General features: G+C 47.1%; 1 protein-coding gene across 2 annotated transcripts in view; it reads right to left on the bottom strand.

The window, feature by feature from the left end:
* MGAT4B (alpha-1,3-mannosyl-glycoprotein 4-beta-N-acetylglucosaminyltransferase B) overlaps window positions 1–25,802 on the bottom strand; it is a 51,296-nt gene extending 25,494 nt beyond the window's left edge. The window contains exon 1 of one of the 2 annotated variants that reach the window (XM_048319924.1): window positions 25,643–25,802. In XM_048319924.1, coding sequence (XP_048175881.1) covers window positions 25,643–25,739 — 97 coding nt within the window. In that variant the 5' untranslated portion in view covers window positions 25,740–25,802. The remainder of the gene's footprint in view (window positions 1–25,642) is intronic. The other variant, XM_048319922.1, reaches the window with a different exon arrangement.
* Between the last annotated feature and the right edge of the window lie 1,551 nt (window positions 25,803–27,353).

Below are 27,353 nucleotides of genomic sequence, written 5' to 3'. Positions count from 1 at the left end.
CCCCCCCACAAATGACCCTGAGCCACCAGCACTTCGCAGCTGATGGACAAGCTCAGCCCATCTCAGGAGAGATGTTGCACTGGCGGGCAGAAAAAGCAGCTCCACTTTGCAAATTGAAGGTGAGTTTATTGATTAGCAGCAGTAAGTGCTGGTGCCTTGTATTTCCCCACCTCCTTGTACAATCGACCATTGCACTCATCATTCCACTAAAGTTACCACCAGACTCAGAGCAGCTGAGATCCTGGAACAGTGGGAATGTGTTTAATCAATAACATATGAAGCTTTTGGCAGGGTTGAGTGTATGAAAGAATTTTACAACAGTGAAATAAAGTATTGCTGTGTTATAAATCAGAGAACACATATGGAAAAGTTAGAGTGATGTACTAAGAGGGATATCAAGGAAATCACAGAAGTTCTGGCTGGAGTCCCTGGCCCCGCTGATGTTAATAGCTGAGAACTTCAATGCAAGTCAGGTTTGACTTCTTTTTCCAAAAGAGTAGCTCATTTGCAACACACGTGACTGTATTGGAGTGAAAGGATATTGAGAGTGCTCCCCTCGCTCCACTGTTTATGCAAATTGTACATCTTGTCTACCTGCAGATCCACAGCCACTACCAGATTCCAATTTCCTATTGTACCAAATGCCTCATCAGAAGCATGATCATGCTCTTGGGTAGAGAAGATTTTAAAATCACCACATACTGATCACTGGATGAGTTGATCTAAATAGCATTTTGTTTTAGTAGTCTTAAATAATTTGCAGAATGCTTAAAATAAAATGCAGGCAGAACCTTTTAAAAATTACTCAGCATTAATATTTGAAATATTTATCCCCTGGGGTGCAGGCTTGTAACACGAGCACTTAATGGGGTACATTTCTTTTCCCCACAGGAAAAACAAGATATTGCCATAAAATAGCACACTTAGGCCAACTAGAGTTGTTGATGCTATCTGGGGGCTCTTGTTTCATTTTATATGCTAGGATAATTCCTGGGAAGAAAAACATACCACTAGAAGAGTAGGAAGACCCACTCCTCCTTTCTGTCATTCACCAGCCAAGAAAACACGAGAAAGGGTTATCAAATAATGTCGGCACCCTCTCTCACTAAGCCAGACCAGCTGCTTTAGAATGCATAAAACCCGCACTTATTTCTTCCCCTTGCAAAAAACACATGACTGGAAGTACAAAGACAGAATTCCCAACTTGCCAGCAACAGTAACCTGCAGTAAATTAACTTTTCTCTATTCCAAAATGCAGGGACTAACCTAGAACCAGGAGGCCTTGGTTCCACCCCAACAGCCCAGCTGCAGAGCTGCCTGCCCGCCCCATGCCAGCAGCAGCAGCAGCAGCATTACTCCAGCAGATCAGCTCTGCTGAGAGGCAACACAGATGCTGGTGATGGCACAGCACAAGGTGGGGGTTGCAGGACATTTCAAGGGTAGAAAATAAACAGCTGGAGGGAAGGAGGATGCTGACTACACGGGTGTCCTACTGGTAAGACCTCTGGTTGCTTATTAAATGATGCCTGAAAGCCTCTCAACAAGATGCTGCTCTGAAATGTTACTGGCATCTCCCACTCCCCCATGCCGAGCTCCAGGAAAGGTGTCACAAGTGGCTTTCAGAGAGCCAGGAGTGCCAAAACAGGCAGGGTGCTCTCTGCATCTCCTCAGAGGGCACCAACACCCAGACAGCCCCATGGTCCCATGGCCTGATCCAGCTGGAGAATTTAGCATCCTTGCTGCAGGCTTAATTTTGGGTTAGATCATTCTGTTGACCGAGCCAGTGATGCAAAGGAAGCACATGGGAACCAGGATGCCCTTTTGGACAACAGCCCAAAAAGAGAACAGTTTAAATGGCTGTTAAACCACATCCCTGCAGGTTTTGCTTTCTTGCAATGTCAGGTTTACCTAAAGGCTCAAAGGCAGTGCACTGAGCCTTACAGCCTGCTGCTTACCACCTCCCAAAATAGGTGTGATTCTCGGGGCCTGAACCACAGGATCATGGCATTTATGCTTAATTTCACAACTCTTCTTAGACTTCTTAAAGTGCTGCTGAGTCCTGGCAGAAGACACTTCACGCTCCCTGTGAGCAAAGACACGCTGTTCACACCTCACATTCCCTCTGAACACGTCTATTGAAATGGATTTGGGTTTTCAGTATTTCACACACCGTTACCTTTACCGGTGCCACATATAAGGTAACCTAATTGCTATGTGAGCTGCTGTGGATCAGTTTTTCAGACCTTCCACCCCGAGGGAAGCTTTATTACAGAAATTTGACATAGGTGCTGCAAGGAGAATGCAAGATGGGCTGCCAGAAGCTGTGCCCAGCAAACAGCGTCAGAGCCCACAGGGAGAGTTTTCCATGATTGAACAGTTGCATCTCACGCAGCCCAGAAAGCACCAGTGCAGCCATACGTCCTCACAGGAGCATGTGAAGGATGACATGGGATCAGGCTGTCAACTCAAGGAGGTGTGAGGCAAAGACAAGAGAGGGCACAGAGCTCCGGAGAGGCTATGGCTGCTCAGCAAAGGCACAGGAGGGAGAGGGCTTTTGCACAACAAAAACCCCAAGCACAGCTGAGCAAAGCCACAGCTGGTACTGAAGGAGTTAAACTGCAGAAATCACAGCAAACTACACCAGTGGGTGTGAGGGACTGCAGGGCCTGTCCCAGGGATGCCAGGAGGTCAAAACTCAGGAAAAATCCCACAACAGGGGAGCAAGGCTCAGCATGGCACAGGGAAAACAGTGTGACTCACCCACCAGGAAACTGCCCTTTAAACTTGCAGCATGACTCTGTAGAGCAAAATTTGAGCCCTTGTTCCCTCTCTACAAAGAGGTTTATTGGACTTCAGTGTCCAGGGAGGTAATTTATGTACTGAGGTGCTTTAGGTACCCCTGATGCACCTGAAACGGTCTCTCAAGGCCCATGGGGGCTGCTCAACACCTCTTGGAGTCCTTTGGAATGCCTCTCTGAGATATCCATAAAGCAAATCACCCTGAGTGAGTCCCCAGTTAATAACCTACCCTCACGCCCAGCTTCCCAAAGCTTCCTGCACACGGATCAGCTTTGTTACCCAGGATCACTGCTGTGCATGGCTGAGAAAAATTTAATCCAATTTCTCTCTTCTTTAGGAATAAAACATCAAGCGCAGGCAGTCAGTCAGACACAGCAGCAATGTGGAAGAAGTGGCAGCATGGCTGGGTTATCACTGGCAGCAAACCCATGTCTGAGCGAGCAGTGGATATGGGGGAGCTCCAGTACTGGCATGGGCTGGGAGGAGTGGTTCAAGACATACAGCCTCTTTTGGGAAACTCATTATTTAGTTTTATGACCATGGAAAACCCCCAAATGTGTAAACTATAAGATCATTACTTAGCATGTGGGTATTTATGACTACAAAGATACTCCTACAAGGCTCCCATGGCCATGTCCAAAGCCTGGTGAGAGCAGGGGCATTCTGACAGCCCTATAAATCCATACGCTGGAAGAAATATCATATTAGCCCTACATTGCTGCAGACTGGAGCAGCCCCAGCAGAGCTACCCAGTGCTCTGCACCACCTCCCTGGCATGGAGGGTTTTGCCAAGATACACATCCTTGTGCACCACCCAGAAGTGGCTAAACCACTTTAAAAGCCACAGTGGGGTCAGGATGCCACAGAGTGCTGCTTTGGCACTGCTGTGCCTCAGCAATGTCCCCTCTTGGGACCAAAACACACCCTCTGCCAAACCACCTCCAGCACCTCTGCAGCTCTGGCACCACTCATTGGCAGCCTGGCCAGTGCACACACTGCAGCCAATTCCCTGGGCATGCTTTCCTGAGGTCAAGCCCAGGAATGCCGTGTGTGTGTGTGTGTGTGTGTGTGTGTGTGTGTGTGTGTGTCTGTCTGTCTGTCTGTCTGTGTTTGGCATCAGATTTCAGCGAGGTGATGTTTCTACAACCCTTCCCCAGCACAGATTTAGAAGCTGTTGGACAAGCAGCCATCCAAGCACCCAGGAATGGGCAGGACATGAGTGCTAAACCAGCCTTGAACACCTGACAAATCAATTCTTTAACATTAGACAGCAGACTATAAAGTGAAGCTATAAGCACGTATCACTGCACATGAAGGGAAATGTGTTCTGCTGTTAATGCCCATAACTTCCCTACTGAGGGTAATGGATGCCAACAAAAGAAGAGACATCCAAGAGCGCCAAAACGTGCACTGTTTTTTTTTCTAAGCCTGTGTTGGGCACACTACTTGAAATACAGAACGGCTGAATTCTATTTTCTCCCCAACCCTCGAGCCAACATAAAATGCTCATGTTTTAATAGTGTCATTAACCATTAGGATAAATTACCAGGGTTATAATGAATTCTCAGAAAAAATACTTGTGTCTTCAGAGCTGTGTTCCAGTTATACACCAAGCTGTAGTTCAGATTAAATAAAAAGCAACTCCTGTGATGGGTAGCAGATAAGAAGTCAGACTAAATAATGCTGGAGGTCCTTCCCACCTCTGAAATAAAAAAACCCATATGTGTTATTTATGATCAGTGTACTACAGGGCCTGGCTGATTCTCTGGAGCTGGAAAGGAAGAGCTGGATGATCTTCCAAAGGAGAAGGGAGAGGAAAAAAGCCAGTTAAATTTCCCAGCCAGGGAAACAATTCATGGATAGGAGCATTTTTTAACTTCAACTTCTTCAGCAAGGAGGCCGTGCACACTCATCTTGCTGTTCAAAGGACATCTTGTGCGTATGAGCAAATTTGTCCAAACCGTTTTGGCTCCGGCCGCGGCAGCATGTTTAGTACACGATTTCCAGATGTGCTTCTATCCCCGTCAGTCCGGCTGCTGCCTCAAGCCAAGAGAGTTATATAAGCTGCAAATCTTAATTGGATTATTTAGCCCAAATCTTTGGCCAAGAGGCAGCAGGGCCAGGGAACCGGATGGGCAGCCTGGAGAGGAGCTGCATCCCCACTGGCTTGCGGGGAAAGGGAGGAGCAGAATCCAGCAAATAAAAAGTTCATTAAAGCAAGACTGGCCTCTCCCTCTGTCTCTAATGTTTTCTCACACCCTCCTGTCCCTTTTACAGAGGAGGTAGTAGTTGGTCTTTTACTAGAGCCATGTTTTCCTACTATAACAAAATTAAAAAAGAATGCAAGGAGCATTTAGAAGACATGAGCATTTCCTCTCTGCACTAACAAGCATTTCCTGACTGTGCAGCTTCATAACATGGAGTAACACATTTAGCAACCTTGTTTTCCCACAATAATATTTTTTTGCCCAAACTTTGGCTGTTGTGGGGGCTTATTTTCCATTTAAGGGCATAATCCTGCTTGCAGGATAACCCATCCCAGCAGATCTTCGTAGATGTAATTATTAGGGCAAAGTCCTAAAAAAGAAAGTGTTGCGACTATTCTTGGGAAGAAATCAGGAAAGAGGAGAGAGAGAAGCTGAAGAGCTTCCAAATGCTGTAGCTATCAAAGTGTGCCAGAATGATTTTATTCCTTTTATTTTTAACAGAACTGGAGACTTAAGTCAGAAGTTAACACAAGTATATAAACTCACATTAAACTTTGAGCAGGTCGCCTGGTCCATTGCTTAAACAAAACGTACATGCATGCTTGACAGCTACTCAAACCATTGTCATGAGGCCCTGGATGGACTTTGTATGGCTTTACTACAAATAATAATAAAAAAAAGCAGCCTGGCATCCTTCTCTGCCACTGCTGACAACATTCCCACCGCTCTCCACCAGGCAAAGTGCCACAGATGAATTCAACAGATTAAAACAACCAGAACAGTACAACAGACAGGGATGTGCTCAGTCCTGCTGGAAACAGCTCCACAAACACTGCAAATCACACACAGAGAGGGAGGATGCCTCTCACTGCTCCAGCTCTGGTCCCCAAAGCATCATGCACACAAGAACCCCAAAATCCACAGCATCACTGCTGGCATCTACACTGCAATTCCTGATGAATATTCCTGTCAGTGAGGGGCTGCAATTAACACGCTCTACAGAGTCATAGTAAACAGCAGCAGTGACCAAAAAGCTCTTTATAGAAGGGCTCTCTGCTACAATACCATGATTACTAGTTATGGAAATATTGCAAAAAAAGGCAGACAAAGAGATTTCCACAGGGCACAGCGAGCCATCCAATTTGTGCTGTGCTTGGACTTTGTAAATCAAAATGCAAGTGACATTTACAGCACTCTAGCTGTTCCTTAAACTTTATTTTTCTTTACTGCGTGCATTTTGTGCCCTCAGTGAGCTGCAGCCAAAGCTCTGTGTGACTGATGGGAAGGCGAAAGTTGGCTGAGGCTGACTGGGCAAAGCAGCCTCACCCCCCTTCCCCGTTATCGGCATTAAGAGCTTCAACAAATTTGTGTAATACCCAGCATTATAGAAATGGATTTCCAACCAGAAGAGCAGTTGGCAGGATTAAACAAGTAGAAAAGCACATGCACATAAAAAATCAGGAGGTCTGCACACGAGCTAATGGAGCAAGCAGAAAATCACTGGGCATGCTCCCTGGGCTGGAGAACCACTTCCTTTACGACAGACAGTAACGTCTCATTACAGGAGAAACAAATACAATAAAGATGAATATTCCATCTTCCCCTGGCTACATTTTAAGTGTTAAGCCAATACAAATTCTCGGGTTATATTTCACAAAAATAGCTACTCAAAAAAACCCTGCTGGCAGCGCAGCAGAGCAAATTTCATTTGAAAGATAAATCCTACATTTTTGTAGGCAGATGTGAAAATATATCAGACTTTATCATAACAGCCCCTCCCAGGAGCTGAAGAAGCCACAGAGTAAATTTGCAACAAAAAAGTTGTTTCTTTTCCCTCCTTCCCCTATATTGCTTAACTCAACACAGACAAAACTACGAGCAAACCAACTGCATCTGGTAAACAGAGGCCACACACTCCCCCAGCGCCACGGTGCTCTGCAAAGTCAGTATGGAACCAACCCGGCACTTGGGATCATCAGTAAAACACTTGGATGGTGGAACTGCACGGATGCTGTAATTACTGTCATCACAAAATGACCATTCAGCTCCACTCCTCCACCGAGGCAGGACCGTACCAACCCTCAGCGAACAAACACGGCCTTGTCGGGGTGTCTGGGCACGAAGGCGCCTGACACTGGCCAGCGGCTGCCAGGAGGAGGCTGCTGGCAATTTCAGGAACGCTGCCAAATGCTGAGCTGGAGCAGGACATTGTAGCATTGCTATATCTGGCTGATAAAAGGGCAAAATCAAGCTACCTCCACAGTTTAGTGAAAACTCCTACAAAGCTGACATGTGAAATGATCTTAAAGCTGTTCTTCAGCGCAGGATTATAAATCTGCATCAACACCATCTTCCCTCCCGCTGCAAGAACATTGCACTGAAGGGTGATTATCCATCTCTTACCAGGATGGGGCAGGGAGCAAAGGAAGAAGCATCTTTAATGAATTAAATCCCAGCTTGGTCAGAGCAAGCCAATCCCTGCAAAGAACATCCCATGGCTGCTCCCACAAAGCAAATGAAATTCCCTAGAGAAGGTGTTGAAAATGGAGTGCAGAGAGACACGCACCCTACCCAGGAGTGTGAGGGATGCTTAATCATTAAAACCTGTGGTTCCATACAGGTCTGCATCTGCAGTTCTCACCTACCCCCTCGGGAGGGGATGGATTAGGGGATGGGAGCTGGAATTGCCCCAGGCAGTAATAGCACCAGGGGTCTGAGCATGACTTCCAGTCTTGTGCCTCTTGCAATCTCAAGAAGACCTTTCTGGATTCAAAATACTTTTAATGAGGACTAAATAGTTTATTATGACTACTATTTTTAGCTTTAATGAAACTACGAAGCAGATGATCACTTTTAACTCAATAACTAGTAAAAAATAAACCAAAAAATATATATCTAAAAGAAATCTGATGCATTTGGCAAAGCTTTCCTGCTGCATAAACCAGGCTCAGTGATGGCCTGAAGTGCAACAGAGCTATGCAAGGGGGGCAGCTCCTGAGATTTGTAGTTTTGGCCAAACTGACTACAAACTGGAAATCCTGCTGGCCTAAAGTCCCCTGGATTCAAGCACTGGAAGCAAACCTGCACCAAGAAGCAGCTGCTTCTATGGAGCGTAGCTTGGAAGAAGAGCTTAAGCTTTTGAGATTGCTTATTTTTCTTAAAGTTGGTTTACACATATTTATTCCTTCTATAATCTCCCCTTGCCTTGCATCTCGACTTTGAATTATTTATCATCAGGTATCATATTTATTTGCATACTTTATGAGGTACAAACCAAATGATTAGTCATTACATATTAGACTGTCCCAAACCATCTGTGCCAGGTTCTGCAGCAGTTTGGCTTTGGTTTTCTTTAGTACTTTGGGGGGAAAAAAAATTCAAGGGGAGAATACTGGATTAACTTGAAACACAGAGTAAAACAGTCCACGTTTGTGGATAGTAAAGCTTTATTACTCTGCTAGAGCTGTGCTCCTCCAGGAAGGTGCAGATGATCATCTTCAGTGTAATTTAACCAGTGATACAAATTGCAAGCAGCATTATTTCAAAGACCTCTGTTTATTGATTAGAAACAAAAGCCTTCTCCTCTTCCTGCTCCCTCCTTGAGTGGTGCTGATTGCACACAATAGAGAGCTATCACTTAAAGAGCCAATTAAGTCAACTTCTGAAAGGTAATTGAATAGCTGGAATTCTTAGTGCACTATTGTACTGCATTATCTTGATTGCAATGAAGGAAAAACAAAGCAGCCAGAGCAACGAAAATTAGAGAATGAGGCTCTGGCCATAGGTAGGAATACTGAAATGGATGGGCCCACTAACCCTGCCCTCCCTCCCCCCCACCCCCATCCCCCCCAAATACTTTCTTTCTGTTGCTACTTCTAACTCTTGCTAGAAGTGTGAGAAGGCACAGAAAACTTGGTCTTGTTTATTTTCTGCATTGGCAGGACTTTACGAGGGATGGGCTGAGCTACTGACCAGGCAAAGAGAACATTGCTGGCTACAGCCACCCCAACACACCCCACCCCTGCGGGGAACCCAACATCTGGACATCCTGTACTCAACCAAAAGCTTTGATAAAATAATTTCTTGTGGCTTGGGCTACGAAGATAACACTTTCTGTACAGATTCACCTATGCCTGATAGAGCCATCAACAGATCTCTCTTCTGCTCTCCTGGCTACCTTAAAAACAACCAGAGGACTTTAGATCACCTCTGGGGTTTCCATACCATGGCCTACCCGGGTTGAAGTGAAACTACAAGGTTGAAAGCTGTTGGGAAGAAGGACATTGTTTCAGTCCCTTAGAAAAAGCAAGCTTATAAAAGCCCCAATGATTGTAAGCCTGCCAGCACTCAGAATTTATATAAAATAACTCATTTAAATGCAGTAAAAAAATGCATCACAATCTGTGAGAAGAATCCTCAGAACTTGAAGGCACTGTCTGTACATGGTCAAAATTCACCATCAATTTTTGAGCAATTACTCAAAGTACCCACAGCTCTTGGGTCATAAAGCATTTACACAGACACATAAAATAAAACCTTTTTCCAAAGTAGGAAAAGAGGCGCCACAAAACATAAAAATCTCCCTCTTTCTCCTGCGCTGACAGCAGCCTGCGGCGTGACCTTCCACCCCTGGCCCTGGGTTTCCACAGCAGCACAATCAATCCACCCAACTTCTAAGCACACTAATGGCCAACTGCTGCTCTCCTCGAGCAGCTTTGGCACCAGCTGCCTCCCCATGTGTATTTTGTCTGGCACTGGAGCCTTGCTGAAGAACACAGAGCTGAGCAGGGTGAGATGCTGCAGAGAGGATGCTCGCTCCGTCTGCCCTCCTGGCACAGCCTGAAGTTCCTGCCCCGAGTCCCACAGACTTCCCAGCCCAGAACAAGTGTAGATATCCCAGAAAATCCCAATAAATGCCATTCCTCCAGTAACAAATATGCCAGCAGAGAAACACAAACCCATCCTTCTGTAGACACGGCTTCTGTGTTTGAGGGGCTGCAGGAGAGATGCTCAGAGGGAGGTTCCAAAGGGATTATGCACCCAGCAGGTTGGGAACCTCTCTTGTGTCCTGATTTCCCACCTGTGAAATGGGCTGAATGACACCCAGCCAGCCTTGTAGAGGGCTTTGCTTTTCATCAATCCACTTCCCTGTCTAGAAGTCAAGTAACACCACCTTCACCCTACTGCTGTGGGGCCTCAAGAGCTGTCAGTCTGAATGGAAACATCTATTAATCCATTGGGAATCTGGCAGTACCACATAACTAACCTCTGAAATACATGTGATACCAACGTTGGCCACTGTGACCAGAAGAATGACTTCAGCACACAGCGAGTCCTACCCAAACTTCTGCCTCATTCATTTTTGTCAGCCTCTCCTCAGTTTACTTTGCAATTATCTCTGCAATTCTTCTTTCAGAAGACAGGACACAATTTAAGGAACTTAAGCAATTCTTTCAAACTTGAATGGTCTCTATCCAAAAGAAGCCAGAAGGAAGCCCATGCACTCAAACACATCCCAAGAGTCTCAGTCCTCAGACAGTACTCTGTAAAGTGGGAGCATTAGGCTTTCTTCATTAGCAGGCTGAAAGCCCATCAAATACAGCAAAGCACCAGCCTCTCCCTGGCCATTCTTTACTTGAGACTTGTTCTATCTTTTCAAAAGCTCTTTTCAGTTACACAATCAAAAAATTCTTTAAGGACTATATCTATCTATCTATCTATCCATCTACCTATCTATATATCTAGAACAGCTCTAAAAATTGTTTGCACTTTCCCTGAGAGCTCACGTCTACTTATTGGATGGAGGAGCCAAGAGGAGAGAACAAATATTTCATGGAGCAGCCATTGCACATAAATACTGCCCCTGACACAGATGTGCCATGAATACAATTGCATCCTCACATCAATTACTAGTACACTCTAGAAGCTACATTTGTAGAAGTCAAATAAATAAATGTAGGTTTGAAATAAAAAATTATTTAAATTTCCAGCAAGCCGCTTCACCTTATAACCATTCTTTCCTGTGACATGTTGTGCTGGTTCCTATTCTAATAACACATTCATGTACCTGCACAGGTACAAGGGATGTATACAAATCACATCTTGCAGAACAACTGTTGGCAAAGAGCAGGATTTGAGTATTCATTACTCACTGCTCAACAGTTACATACATTTTAATTCTGACCTCAAAACACAGTTTGGACCATGGCAGATATTTCCTACAGCACAGGCTGCCTTCAGATGAGAGTTAATTCAGTTTGAACACGGCAGCAATGAAGAAAGAGATTTAAACTCTTTCTGCTCATTCTCCAAGCTTAGTGCTGCAGAGGTAAAAATGAGGGAGGACTAGATTGGATGGCTGAATTTGCCTCTCTCAGCCTCAGCTCTGAATTCAGACCAGCCGGGTGAGGCCGCGCCTCCCTGTCACCTCTGTGACATCAGCCTGTGTCAAAAAGAAATTAAATTATTTTAATGAGATTCTGCTGAATGCACACTGGTGGAACCAAGAGAAGAATAACCTCTAGTTTTAAGCTGCTTAATTTTCACCAAAAGAAGGGGACACACTCCTCTGCAAAACTCTTCCTCCTTTCCTCTTGTTACCCTGAGCAGCTCCCTCCTGCTATTTGACATTAATAAGTAGATCATTACTTCACCAGCCGCACTTAAAATCTTCCATAAGGTAAGATCCAATTGCAATTTTACATCCACATAGTTGCCCACACTGAAGAGCCCTGAAATGCTCTTAACGAGTTGTGTGCAGAGGGATCGGCTCTTCACACATCAGCAGAACAGGCTTGGGAAGCGACAGCTGCTTCCATAGTGCACAGGCAGTGGAGCAGTTTAAGGGGAAGAGAAATGGTATAAATAATTGAAATCACAGCAAGAAATGTAGGCAGAGCAGAGGGAAAGAGGGCAAGTCCAAAGAAGCTGGCAGCAGGAGAAGAGATAAGGACTTCTCCTGGAAGCCAAACTAAACAAAGTGCATGTACAAAATCCACCCCTTCCTGCCGGTGTGCTATGCCACACACCAGCAGACAAAAGAATTTCTTGACCTTTTCTGCACTGGCTGGCTGTGATCCGAATTCTACCCAACTACGAGCGCTCTCTTGTCAACATCTTCCCTTTCCTCCTCTCCATCAAATCCTGAAGTCTGATGCAAATGATCCCCATGTATGTCGCAGCACTGCAGTGACCTTGGTAACCAAACGATGCTGATGAGTTGATGTGGATTTCAAATTCTGCCACTGACAACCACCTCACCTACAGGGACCCACTCCTCCTGGCCCAGCTTTTCATGGTGAAGCTCTCTGGGAGGCTTCCCAGTGCACCCAGGACATTCAGGGCACACCAGAGAGGATCCTGGTCTCAACTGGGGCCTCTGAGTACCATGAGCCCCTGCAGAAATGGCCACCTTTGGTTTGCAGGCTTGCAGAGTAACTAACCAGCACTGTGGAACAAGAGACGAGTGCTTAAAGTTTCAATCCCAGGAGTAAAACACCTCCTTTGATGGCCACAGCTGCTACAAAGGGCTAAAGGTTGTAATTTTGCCTGACCTTTAACTATTACAGCAATACTCCTCGACCTGCATTTTAGAAGTTATGAACAGACAGCACAAGCTAAGTGATCTGCCACTGTCTTGACAGATTTCTGAAGAGACATGAAATATCTGCCTTTCTGTGTGTGTGCATCGTGCAAGTCACTTGAGAGATGTGCAGACATCCGGGAAAAAATCACAGTTTCTCTCTGGGTAGCGCTCACCCAAGCAGGAGATGGCAGGAGATCGTTTATAATGCTCTGTGGAGGTAACACTTGGCATAACAGCTCCAGGAGCCGCTCCATCACAACACTGGGTTGGAGAAAGGACATTTCAACTCAGCTAACCAGACACCTTTAACAGAGCAAGTAATGAGATTTCTTAATGAGTGGTTCATCTGAAGGGTGTGCAGTGATACCAAGACCCAGGTGAAAATGCCCATCAAGATCTCTGTGCAAGTCACGAGTGTGTAGGATGGATATCTTATTTTAAACAGCAATCAATTGATTTTTAGGAATCAGCTGTCAGACCTTGCCAGACTCCTCTTGCAGAATGTCAGTATTTTTAGGCAAAAGCCTGCACCAGGCATCACTGTTAAAGTTCAGCCCTGCTCCTAGAGCCACAGGGCACACAACTCTGATCAGGAGGTGAAGAAACCTTGATACTGACTTCTGTGTGAGCATTTCAGCTTAAGAGTTGCTGTTCTAGAACCATGTCACCAAAACAAAAAATGACCACATTTTTTAAACATGACTCGTTTCCTAAAGAGCCTTCCAGAGGCTGCAAGGATCCCACGTATCCTCTTCTCTACACACAGCCCTGCTTGGCAAGTGCTTTATCGGGGTGTGCCCAGCTGCACATCACACCCTTGTGCAGCCTACCTGTCCCAAATCCAAGCCTGATATGGAAGGGCTGAGCTTCATGTGCCTCTAAGGACATCCTCCAGATGGGACAGGCAAGTGACAGCTCACAGTGGTGTGAACAGCAAATCTGGTGTCAAGAGCAACTTACAGTTCACAGCAAAAAGAGACACACCAACCCCTTGGATTTCAGCACAAAACTGGCCCTTGTAACCTCTCTCTGCCACAGGAGGGAGACTGGAAACCCAAGTCCACCTTGGACAGGACAGAATTTCTTCTTTGACTTCTCACTAAGAGCAAGGAAGCCCTTCTGTACTTCTAAAGACAACTGAGCCCTAACAATGCTGCCATGACAGCAAGTAAAGATGGGAACCTTGTGGTTTCAGAGGGTCTGACACTGAGAAGCTGCATTTGGGTGCTCTCCAAACGAATGATGGGACTCTTTCCTGACAGAACAGCCATGAACAGCATCTGTCCTCTGCAGTGCAAAGAAATGGTGCCGACTGCCAATCCTCCTCTTCCAGCTGGAGGACAGCTCGTGGGCAGCCGTCTTCAGCTGAGAGTCTCCAGATTGCTCCCATTGTGGGACACACAGCCTGGCTCACCAAAAGATGCTGCAGCCAGCTCAGACATGCCTTAGATCACTTGGGGAACACTTTGTGTGAGGCTGGAGAGAAATGGCTCTCTGACAGCTGGAAAATGCAGCAGCCTGAGCAGCTGGGGGATAATGAAGAAGCAGCCACTTCCTAGAGGTGCTTTGCTGACACCCACATTCTTAGAGGTGCATTTGTGCTGCCATTTCCTCTGACCATGGGGTCTCAGAGGACAGAGTTTCTGTAATGCAAAGCTTTGAATGCTGTTAACTGAGCCAACCCCATCCAAATGTCACGGTCTCAGTCACTACAAAACTGCTCCTTTCTGCCATCCTCCACTCCATCCATGGGGTATCCATTAGGTTCAAACACGAAGAGCCTACAACAAGAGCCTCATTAGCTGACTGTACAACTGGATTTGTTTTGGAGCACAGCGCTGTCCCCCACACTGCAGGACAGAGCTCTTGATGGGGAAAAAAAAATGGATCAATTAAAAGAATATCTCACATACCTTAATATTACATGCAGCTCTTCTGTCAGACTTAAAACAACAGCACTACCAGCTGTAAAATGGGAAAAAAAACCCCCAGGAAGTCTCTCAAAACAGCAGACCAAATGAAAGGAGAAAAAGATGAAGGAGGTTTCAAATCTGCCCTGGAGAGAACGTGTGTCACAGCTTTAACCTGCTGTGGGGAGGGGGAAAAAACGAAACAGGGCAGCAGAGACCAGAAATCAGATTTATTACGACCAACCAGGTAGAAAAAAGACAGATCATCACGAAGAGAGGATGGCTGTGTTGGAATCAGCCAGCTTCTGAAAATGTCTAGTCAGCTTTAGCATTTGATACACATGAAATTGGTGTCCACACAAGAGTATTCTCCTGAAAGGATGGGATTTAATGCAGTCAAGATAATTATCTAGATCCTTCTTTATCCCATTAGTGGTTTTCATTCGCATCCTGGAACACCATAAGCGGATTGTTCAAGAATTATTTGCCATCCACTGTTTCAATCCCGACTGGAATTATCTTTATACCTCAATACGAAGAAAAAAGATTACATCCCTGCCAGGGCTTGCTGGAATGCCCTCTTTTCTGAGGCTCCGTTTATCATTCTTGTTCTATAAGGTGATGAAAAGAATCAAAAAATAATTGTCATGGACATGATTTTGCCCTTTCCTCCTCTTTCTTCCTCACACAGGTGTTTGGGAGGAGGAGGAGGAGACGCTCTTCCCCCCATATCCCCTGCAGGAGATGCATCGCTGCACCTGCACAGAGATGAAGCTCAGCAAGACTTACTCATCGAATTACCCAGGACAGGATCCAAAAATGCTCCCAGCTTCCTTTTGCACCACGATCCACTAATAAAATAACAAGGATGAAACTGCTAAAACCAATTAAACGTATCACTTGATGCATGAGCAGGAAGCAGGATTCACTGCACTAGAAATCCCAGGGGCGTATGCTAAACGTCACCTCTCGTGCTCCCCAGCAATGTATGCCACTGTGCAAGCTCCGGTGGAGATCAGGCCAGCGTCACTCAAACAGCCAACACAACCCCTTGCTTCAAGGCCTAAAACAACAAGAAGACAAAATTCCCCTCCCAGCTACTCTAACTGCCTGCCAGGTTTTGTATTAATGGAAGGATTACATCTCCATCCAGGTATGGCAAGGACACAGATCGTCTCCTCACGGGCAGCCCTGACTCTGACCAGCAGTGAGGAAAGATGCCTGGATACCACAAAAACCATCCCTTCTCCTTATGGAAAATGAAGGAGGTAGGTATTCAGACCTGACATGAATAGGAATGCATGTATTTTTTAAAGAATCGTGCTTTATGGCTGTGTAATGAGATCTGTAGGAGAGTTATCTCTATAAACAAGTTATTAAAAGGGGGAGGAGGGACACAATAATAGCAGGTGCCAATTACTCAGCTCCCAGCAGAGACTCTTCAATTTCTCACCTTCCCCCAAAGCAAGATGTGCCTCTGTATGGCACCACATTCACTTGCAAGTGTGAGACCCTTTGGAGTGTGGCTTCTCTCCCCCTGGCAGAGCTCCATTGCCACCGGAGCAGGGCCGCCCCTTGCCCCACCAGCCCTGCGCCAGAGCTGGGACCAATACACCATGAAATTAATTTGGAAACTGAATACAACCACATTTTTATTTGACTTCAGAATCTGGCCACTCCTCCCATCAAGAGGAACAGCAAATTTGTGAGCTCACTGCAACTGCCAGGTTTGCATCTCTGCAAGTATCTGCTTAGTTTTGGGAACAAAACACCAGTAATGATTTTGCTATTTTAAGATGGCGGCATCATTTCAGACAGTAAATGTCCACCTGGAGCTGTCAGAAAGAGCCCATCCTTTGAGGCAAGCACACCAAGGTAATGATTAATATTACAAAAGTAATTCAAGCCTCTAAAATCATTGTTTTCAAGATCAGCAAATAATTACCAAGGCATTCAGCAATCAATACCCAAGATAAATAGAAGATTAAATTGCAAAAGAAACAGAAGAAAGTACTTAATATTTGCCAAACACATGCCAAATACACTTTTTCATGGTAACCAAATACTTCCCGTAAATAGATATTTTAGCTCAGTGGAGAGGCACTTTCAGAAAGTAATAAATTAATCCAATAAAACAGACAGACAGGGTGGAACCAGACATTAACAAAACACAAACTGATCTATACAGAGCCAACCCACAATCCATGTCCTAATTATGCTCATCCACCACTCTGAGTACTTACCTCCCCCACCCAGGTCAGCTCTTTAGCTTGGGGAAAATACATGTTTCATGTGGATTCACTGGCACGACAAAGTGGAGAATTTCAGCCATCAAATGACAAAGCTTGTGCTCAGCCAGAATTTGCATTTCCAGTTTTTTTCCTAAATACTTCTCGCTCCTCAAAGTCAGTAAATCAATCTCCTTTTAAACACAATTTTTGCCTTTCCTTCAATTTAGTTGAAGCTCTATATATGACGTGCAGGAGGAGCTCCTGCTGCCCATCAGCACCAGCCACCCACATGTGACGCCTGGGGAAACATCCCCACGGCATATCCTCACTCTGGAATCAGGATGCTATGTCCTGGGGGGCTGTGCCTGGCCTCACCACCACTCCTGGGACCCAGATGGACTCAGAGCAACCCCTGACACCTGGTGCAAAGACCAGCACCATCTCCTCCCCAGGCAGCCTAAACCAGCTTCTACCCAAAATCATTGCTTGGTGTTAACGAAGCCACACTATTAGGTGAGTATCTGGTAAAGTTCTTCAAATAGTGGATAACTTGAACTGGACAAGGTTAAGAGAGGGAAGACATGGGAAGATCTCCATCCTGGTCATTTTCTACAGCATCAAAGGAAGAAGAAAGGGAGGAAACTGAGGGAAAGAGAAGACAAAGAGAAAAGATATCAAAGCCAGCTCCAGAGAGTGCAATGAGAGATGGCACGAAAAAGGAATAGTTAAAACATGAAAGGCGAGATCAAATAAAAGTAAAAGATCACAGTCTGGGCACAGAGCAGAGGGAGGGGAGACCACCACAACACTTCTGCCAGCATTAACAGAATAATTCATCTGACAGGTACTTGTCTGTGGCAGTGATTGAGTCTGAGAGAGCTCAACCACCACCAGATCCATCCATTCACCTGGCAAAGGATACAGACAAACACTGCTCTTGTTCTTCACATGGGGACACTGCACAGCAGCTCTGCTCCCCTGAGTGTCTGTCTTTTGGAGAGGAATAAAGAAATTTAGTTCTCCCTCAGAAAACTTCTCCAGCTTCTGTGTGAAGTTCTTGGTACGGGCAGGGTTGGCCTCACTACTATGCTTTAACTAAACCACTACTTGTTTTCACAATATAAAATACATATACACAGATCTTTAAGGAGCTCATTTCTCAGGATTAGAAGCGTTTCTTTGATTATTTACAAGAGCTTCTAAAGGCTACACAAACTTTTGGTACCACAACCTCTGGCTCCTCCCTAAGCCATGACATTCCTCAGAACAGTGACAATTCACAGGAGATTTCTTGCCACGTACGTACAAGCAGTGAGTGACAAAAAAGGGTCTCCAGGCTGAACCTCCCAGAAAGCTCTTGGCATCGCAGGGAGAGAAGAAAAACCTAAGTGCTCTAAGGCAGACTTGAAATGTGATCAGGATGATCTGAAAACTCATTGAGGAACAGGTATGGACTAGGCAGCAGCACTGCCACTACCAACAACTCCTGAACAACCAGAGTGACAATTATAGCCACAAGTAAATGGACACTGTAACGCAACAAAACTCACCATGAACTAAAAGACAGGTGGAGATTAATTCTTGCCCAGAAGCTTCTTTAAAGCCTAATGATTTACATTTTAATGCTACTGCTGTCCACTTTAATATAAGCAGAAATGAAAATATCTTGCACAAGACATTTTTGTGTGCATGTCTAGTCATTTCAAAATACAGATTAACCTTTAGGTAAGTATTTATCCTGTACGTAGCACAGGAGGGGTGGAATATTTAAATACTGGGGGAGTCACTCCAAGGCAGGGACAGGCAGGCAGGAGAAGAGATGGAGTTACAGAGCCATCTGTGTGCATCAGAGACACATCCATGCTAATGCACTGATCCTGAGACTCAAATGTGACTTGACACCAGGACAAAACAGAAGGAGAATTAGCCAGTGACACAAGTAATGCAGAAAGAGATTATTTAATACAGGAATCTGCCACTCCCAGACTTTCCTGCTTTGCAGGGAAGCCTGATGTGAGCTCGAAAATAAACCCAAGAAGGGCATTGCTGAATAAAAAGCCCCCTAAGCTGCAATTCAAATGGAAAAGGTAGAAAAAATTTATTTCCCTCCATCAAAGACAACAATCCTCTGCCTGCATCAGGAAGCTGCTAAGCAGATGCTTGATCAGCCCTCCCTGAAAAGCCTCTCCTCCTAACAGTGCTAACCTGCCTGCCCCTGCTGAAGCTCTTTGATTATTTTAATACTTTCCACAACCCTTTAATTTGCCCAGTGAGTTCTGCCACCACAGCAGCCCTCTTCACCCACCCAATCTCCCAACCTCTTGGTCTCCGTCTCATGAAAAAGAAAACTTCAGCATTAGAATTGGCACAATAATGATATGGAAAATTTTCACCTAGAACATTAAGCATCATCTTCAAGTATTTTTAGGCAGGTTTTATTTTGAGGCTCAGCCTCAAGGGTTTCCTTCAATGTCCTGGTGGCTGTGGATGCCTGTGCTGAGCCAGGCAGCCCAGTATGGATATTTGTTTGCGTTTCTTTACACCACAATCAGAAAAACTGGTCCTTTGGTGACTGGTTTGAATTTTGTGAATAGGGAGGGCCATGGATAATCCAAGCCTACCTGCAGCAGCCTTGTCCATCTCTTGCTAAAGCAGTTTGTCCAGCACTTAGTGGCTTCAAGGCTTTCTAGAGATGAGTGGCAGCTTCACTTAAACTAGCCAGCTATAGATGTGTTTTACATTAAACACTAAGTGAATAATCAATGAACATTCAGGATATAAGTACAAATCAATGATTTGTTTTAGATGAATCAAAGGGAATCACAAATGAGTTTTGTTCTGCAAAAGAAGTAAACCAAGAGAAGTACTTGATATAATTGGGGGTGTGTGTGTTAACCTCCTCTGACTGCTCCTCTCCTACGCGCTGACAGAGACCCTGCTGTCACAGAAGCGTGGCTGTGTCCTCCAAACCCCTGTGACAAGAGATGTCACTGTCCCCAGAGAGCAGATGGGAACTGAGGAATGAAACCAGCCAGCTGACTTTTCCAAGACGGAGAGGGACACAGCACAACAAGGACACGAATCTGAGTCTATGCTGAAGAACACAGGCTAGGAGAAAGCCCTTGTAACTTCAACTCCATCACACAACCACAGCTCTTACTGTGGGAGCAGCAACAGGACACAGCAAGTGCACACACAGTACAGGTCAAGAGGCCCATTTAAAGGCCTTTAAAAAACCTGCAAATAAATAAAAACAGAAGTACAGGTGACTTCAGACTATGAATTACTTATTTCGATAAATGCATATCAACAGATTGCACAGTGCCTCTTGCTCTTGGGATGAATTTGTTCAAGTCACAGGTGCGATAATTTTGCAAATGCTGCTGCATTCCAGCCACCAATTTCCCACAGTGTCTGCTGAGCATCACTCAGGCCACGTAAAGTCTCTCAGAAATGCTCCTGCACATCTTTTTAATCACCATGCATTTTAATGACAGATTTCTACACTCCATGGTTCCCTAGCCAGGTCCTCGCCTGCACCTCCTCAGCCCTCAAAAGCACTCGCTGGGTCTCCTGCTGGTGTCTCTCCTCCTGGGAAACGCTTGCAAGGGTTGCAGTGAAGTGATCCCAGCTCAAACCAGGGCTTTCACTCGTATCCATTTCGCTGCAGGCAGTGCCCAAGACCTCAAAGAAACTACAAAAACCTGAAGTCAAGCTGGTGCAGGCAACAGAAATGAAAAAGCAGCGGGAACCCCACATGCCGCAGGACACGGCTTGTATTTAACGGTATCAAGCTTTGACTCTGCTGCTTCCAGAGCGGATTAGCATTCACGGCTTTTATGCACTATAGAAGAAGACTTTGTAAACACACTCAGAGGAACGTCCCTCTGGGACAAAGTTTGCTTCCCACAAAGGACACCCCCAGCGGCGGAGCATCCCGCCGTGTGCGGCACTGCGCGAGCGGTATTTCCTTACCGAGATGCTGCCTGAGGCCTCCCTGCTGCACCAGAGCAATGTCCACGCTGCAGCCAGTGCCCCACAGCCACCAAACCCAGCATCCTGCTCCTCACCACGCTCACAAACCAAGGGAGAGACCCTGTGCTCAGACCTGCACCAAGACACCCACCCGGGATGTGTGTGGCGAGTCCTTCAAGGAGCTGTGCACGCCTGTTCTGAAGCGCTTCCACAACATCCATGGGAAAAACAGCTCCCACAAGGTGAGCGTCCAAAATACCACACAGTCACAATTGATCTTAAGGGTGTGAAGCCACCATGCAAAGGGCAATCCCACTTTGCAGGCAAATCTACAGGTACAGAGTTGACTGCAGTTGGGATTTTAGAATGGAAACCAGGAGCTGGCTGGCAGTGGGTAACTAGAAATCATTAAAATTTGACAGAGAGAACACTTGCCAGGGGAAGCCTGCACAAAAACATGGATACAGAGCCTGCCCTGAGCTACACAGCCATACTGAGGAGGTACAATGTCAACCTCTACATTGGAAATGTAGCATTTCCAATGGGCGGCATGTTGGGAGTCTCCTAAAAGGTTCAACACAAGGTTTAAAATTTCCTATTCAATTAAAAATCAAATCCCAACACTTAAACCCCAAATATCCTGCAGCATTTATGGCTCTGGCATAGGCTGCAAGGGGCAAAGAGAAGGGCTGTATAAGCAGCACATGGCTGGTCAGTCAGTCAAGGTAAGAATAAACATTATGATTGAGAAATGAACAGTTTTCACCATTGGAAATGAAAAAAACCACAACAATTTAATTGCAGGTAGGTTAAACTGTTTGTCTTCATCCCATCTGTACTAGTGACTTACCTAAAGTCATGAAACCTTCTTGGTTTTACTGATCCCTCAGTAAGTCCTGAGTCCCCTGGAGTCCCCACACTGGGCACACTAACACCCAAACCTGCCTGTGCCTTCCCAAAGGCTTGATTCTCCACCCTTAAACCCTACATATCCAACACCTGACACCAGGTTACAAAGGAGCTCTCTGCATGGCAGCTCATGGTTTTGGGAAGTTAAACCACATTTAAATCTAAAATCAGCAAAGAGAATATCAGACTTTGGCCAAGACACCCGCCACCGTGACGCACAGCACGTGGCCACCTCCGAACAGCCCATGATGCTGGACACCGGCTGCCTGGGTGAGTGGCTGTGCTATTTGAGGCTGCCCTTCTCTTCCCACTCCAGCAGGCTATTTCAAATCCCATTTATAATTGGAAAGAGGCAGCATCTGTTTTTGCAGACCATGAGGTCAAAACTTTACTAATAACCACAGCACGGCAGAACACCATTAGCAGGTAAACAAGCCCTGAGTTGGTCTCAGAAAAGCAGCTCTATAGATGGTTTGTTCTGGTTTATTTTCTTTCAATTAATTGTTTTGTCCTCCCAACACAGAGTGGGAAGACAAGCAGACTCTGCAGTGCATTACATGTGTTTTAATATGATATTATCCCCCACTGGAGGCAATGTGGACACCTTGCCAGAGTTCCCCACAACTCAACGACATCAGCAACTCCAGAGCACTGGGAATTGTCTCCAGTCACTCACAGGGGATGACTGATGTTACAAAGGACTGGAAAACACAAAGCCTATCTTTGAAAAATACAGGGATGGGAACAAGGAAGCAGGAAATTATAGAATAATCAGCTTAAGTTCAATTGAAGTGCTTAGAAGACAAGGAGAACTTGAGCAAGAAATAACCTCTGCTCATCAAGAACAAATCACATCAAATCTCTCTTTCTGTGACAGGGTGTCAGAACTTGCAGGAAGGGGAGAAGAAACAAAGATTTCAGAGACCTGTGATAGTGTCTGATGGGACATGCCCATAACGTAGCCAGGGATGCAGAGACTGGCCTGAGCTGTCCGAAGGTGGGACCACCATTGCTGGGAAGACCACCCAGGAACAGGGCACTGCTCTATGAGCACAGACTGGGAGGACCCTACTGAAGCATCTTCCAGCAGAACCCACCCCACCAATTGGTGTTCTCATCCATGACTTGGCTGATGGCAGAGAAAACAGGCTGATTGCCCTGGAAGGCTACACCAAGCTGAGAGGGACTGCAAGCATGCAAGAGGACAAGAATTCAAAACAATCCCAATAACTTAGAAGAAGCAGTCTGGGAAAAAAAAAAAAAAAAAAAGGACTCAGTTCAACAAGGACAAGCATGAGGTAAAGCAATTTGGTAAGAATAATTAACCAGGCAAACACAAGATAAGGAATGAAAAGCAGGAAAAGTTCTGGAGAGGAATAGTTGAAAGGTTGATGAGATAAAAAATATAAACATGAGTCACCTATGGCAAAAGTGAAAAGCACACACAGTGGGATATATATAAACAGGATCACTGTTTGTAAAAGATATGAAGTAACCCCCAGTCTTCTGAGCAAAAATACAGCAGCAACTTCAGCCCTTTATCCCAGGTTAACCATCACTCCTCACCAAGGATGATGGTCCAGAAGAGAGTAACAAGAGGCAGACCAAGAATACATGACCTAAAAAATAGTGATCAAAGGAACCAGTGTGGTTTAATCTGTATTAGTAAAGGAAACAGTAGCAACTTCCAAATATCTACTGGCCTGCTGCAAAGGAAGGAAGGAACTTTTCTGCCTGTGCCCAATAAATAGAAAAAAGAAGAGAAATCCTGAAACTAAACTGAAGAAAAAGACATTTCTGTACGAATCATGAGAAAAACCTAATATGAGGGCTGCTAAATGTCAAACAGATTGTCTGGGGAGCTTAGGAGTCCCTGCCATCAGAGGTTTTTAAGAATGAATACGACAAACATCTGTCAGGAAGGGGTTGGTTATCAGCGATCCTGTGGAGGGCAGGAGATGGACTGAATGACCTCTCAAGGTCTTCTCCAGCTCTGTACTGAATAACGGCCTGATACGTAAATGACCATAATAGCCGGAACCCTGCTGTGCTGACACAGCCAGCCCGTGTTGGCTGTGACCTGTTGTAGCCATCGCCGTGTGCTGCTGACAATCTGTTGCTGCCAGAGGAAACTGCGCATCCCGGGGAGGGTCCTGCTGAGAAGGACAGGGACAGTGGTACCCAGGGTTGTTATTTCGGCACTTGCATGAGCCACAGGGAAAAGCTGCTTGTTAAAAAACAAAAGTGTGTCAAAGGACAACACAGCCCAGACAGCACAGACTGCCTAGTGGGGTTGGCCACCCTGCTTCTGAAAGCAGGAGGGGCTGCTCGGAGCCCACACAGCGCTGCACGCTGCTTTTGCTTTATTTATGAGAGGAAGCTGCAAGCAAAGCCACTGCTCAGGGGTAACCACAGGGCAGTTCTCCGAGCGTTCCTCTGCGCCTGAACAAGTACTGTGGTCTAGCACTTCTGTCTGAAAGCAACACACAACACCAACACCTGGGTATGCAAACATTTTGGCCAGCTAAAAATCTGACCAGCAGAAGCAAACCAATCCACCAGTACCAAGGCAGCACCCCTGCCTTGCAAACGCTTGTCACCCAAACCTCTGCAGGAGGCAGCTCTGGTGGGATTTAAACAACCTTAGCAGCACAACAGGAGAGCCTTCAGTGACGAATGAGGCAGAGGAGTCCAAGCAGCCACCTGTCAGACACCTGCAGCTACCAGGAGTAAATCGCACATCCCCGGCACTCCTGCCCTGCTGCCAGGGAAGGGGCTGAATGGGCTCATGTCATCCTGCCCATCAGAGCAAAACCTTCCCCCAGAGCTGCCTCAGCCCTGATGCCAGCCTTGCACCATGGACAAGCTGCACCTTGTGATGGTGCATGGTGTGCCACAGGATTCCAATTCCATCAAGTCACAGCTTACACTCAAAAAAAAGCTGCTTCTCAGCTGCAGCAGGGAGAGATGCTTATATGCCAAATACAATGAGAGAGTCAAGGGCTGGTTGGTCAGACCACACACCTTTAAAGACCTCTAAAAGTGCAGGAACTAGAAGAGCTGAGCGATTACCACAGGCGTAGGAGGCTGCACACTCATACACAGTACAGAGACACAATTCAGAAGCAACTGTCAGAATTGTCCTCCAGGCCAGGATAAGTCCAGTGCACTGCTTGAGTGACAGACTGGGTGGAGAAAAGCAACTGTTGTGTTGTCAGGAAAAACCAGCAGCAAGCATCTCTGCAACATCTGCACAGGATTCCTCCACAGCCTCGGCGGGACAGGGCCCTGCACCTCTGCTCTGCAGCTGCCTACTCAGTGCAAAGCCAGCACCAATATTTGCGTGCTGAAGCCACAGTCCTCACACCTGTCCCACATCCACTGAAGTTACTGGACTCAGCATTGAGCCACAACAGACGCATGCAGGAAAGGCAGAGCTGCTCAGATCTCCGCTCATCAGTTTGCCCAAAGAACCCCCAGCATTTGAGAGCTCTCCACAATTGCTGGTACCACCATCCTTCCACGCAGATTTGACCCACCTGGCTCCCATCGCCCATGAAGGTTTTGGCCATAAACATGAGGGTGCAAAGAAACACATCACCAAAGCCAAGCCAAGCGCACCCCGACCCAGACAAGAGCCCGTCCATCACCCCACATCTCCCCGACCCTCCGTGGGCACCCCTGGCCACAGCGCGCCTGGGGAACGAGCAGGGACCCCCGGCTGGGGCACCTCCCGCCCATCTGGGCACGGGCAGTCGGCCCAGGGGTCCCACAGGTCACGGTCCCCTGGGGGCCAGGGAATACCGCGGGGCCAGAGGCACACAGAATCGCGCCGAGTCCGCACCCTTGGGGCTCCAGCAGGATCCAGCCCTTGGGGATCCCCCAGGTCCCGCAGGATGCTCACCGGGTCTGGATCCCAACGCACCCCCGGGGTCCAGCCGGGCCCGACTCGCGGAGTCCCTGCACCTCCTCCCCGGCGGCGGGGCGGCGGCCGGGTCCCCGCGGAGGCGGCCGAGCCCCCCTTACCTTTGTGCCCGCCGAAGGCGCCGTACCAGGAGAGCGAGAGCAGCGCGCACAGGCAGCCGAGCAGCAGCGTGAGCGCCGTGCCGCTGCGGAGCCTCATCGCCTCCTCGCCAGCGGGGGCGGCCGCATGTCCCGGGCGCGGCGCGGCCTCGGCGGCCCCGGGGGCCCCGGCGGAGCGGAGCGGGGAGCGCGGAGCCGAGAGCGGGAGCGGAGCGGGGCGCACCGCCCGCACCTCCCGCACCGCCCGCACGCAGCGCCCGCGCCGGGCCCGCCGGGCGGGCGGGGCGGGGCCGAGGGCGGGGCCGAGGGGCGGGGCCGAATGGGCGGGGCTGCCGCGAGAGAAGGGCGCTCCCGTGCGGGGGAATGCGGGACTGCAGAAGGGCGGGGTGAGGGTGAGTGTGTGAGTGTGTGAGTGTGAGTGTGGGTGAGTGTGGGTGAGTGTGAGTGAGTGTGAGTGAGTGTGAGTGTGTGAGTGTGAGTGAGTGTGTGAGTGTGTGAGTGTGAGTGAGTGTGAGTGTGAGTGAGTGTGAGTGAGTGTGTGAGTGTGGGTGAGTGTGAGTGAGTGTGTGAGTGTGAGTGAGTGTGTGAGTGTGTGAGTGTGTGAGTGTGAGTGTGGGTGAGTGTGTGAGTGTGTGAGTGTGAGTGTGGGTGAGTGTGAGTGTGAGTGAGTGTGAGTGAGTGTGAGTGTGGGTGAGTGTGAGTGAGTGTGTGAGTGTGAGTGAGTGAGTGTGAGTGTGAGTGTGTGAGTGAGTGAGTGAGTGTGAGTGTGTGTGAGTGTGAGTGAGTGTGTGAGTGAGTGAGTGAGTGTGAGTGTGAGTGAGTGTGAGTGAGTGTGTGAGTGAGTGTGAGTGAGTGTGTGAGTGTGAGTGTGGGTGAGTGTGAGTGTGAGTGAGTGTGAGTGAGTGTGTGAGTGAGTGTGAGTGAGTGTGTGAGTGAGTGAGTGTGAGTGTGAGTGAGTGTGAGTGAGTGTGAGTGAGTGTGAGTGTGGGTGAGTGTGAGTGAGTGAGTGTGAGTGTGAGTGAGTGTGAGTGAGTGTGTGAGTGAGTGAGTGAGTGTGAGTGTGAGTGAGTGTGGGTGAGTGTGTGTGAGTGTGTGAGTGAGCGAGTGTGAGTGTGAGTGAGTGTGAGTGTGAGTGAGTGTGAGTGTGGGTGAGTGTGAGTGAGTGTGTGAGTGAGCGAGTGTGAGTGTGAGTGAGTGAGTGTGGGTGAGTGTGAGTGTGGGTGAGTGTGAGTGAGTGAGCAAGTGTGAGTGCGCATCTGTGTGCGTCTGTGTCTGTGTGTGTCTGAGTGTGTGTGAATGTGTGTGTGTATGTGCGTCTGTGAGCGTGTGACTGTGTGAGTGTGTGTGAGATTGTCTGAGACTATGAGTGTCTGTGTGTGTGTTTGTGTGTGCATGTGTGTGTGTCTGTGTCCGTGTCCATCTGTGTATGTGTGTGTGTATGTGCATCTGCGTGCACATGTGCATGTGTGTGCAAGAGTGCACGTTCATGCGTTACATATATAAAGGTACATTCTTGTAATCCTTTGCTTCTTCCTGTCAATGTACGCCTGCCTCCTCATGCCCATCCATATGTTCCCACAAAGATACAGATATATCAGTGGGTGCCTGCGTGGGTCTGTACGTGTGTGTGTGTGTGTGTGTGCATGGCTGTGTCCATATGCGTCTCTCTGTGTGTCCATATGTCTGTGTGTGTGTGAACATGTGCCCGGGTCCA

This window comes from Corvus hawaiiensis, chromosome 15 (genome assembly GCF_020740725.1).
Source record: "Corvus hawaiiensis isolate bCorHaw1 chromosome 15, bCorHaw1.pri.cur, whole genome shotgun sequence".
Taxonomy (NCBI): domain Eukaryota; kingdom Metazoa; phylum Chordata; class Aves; order Passeriformes; family Corvidae; genus Corvus; species Corvus hawaiiensis.
The sequence above is the reverse complement of the archived record's forward strand: the minus strand, read 5'-3'. Positions and strand labels throughout refer to the sequence as shown.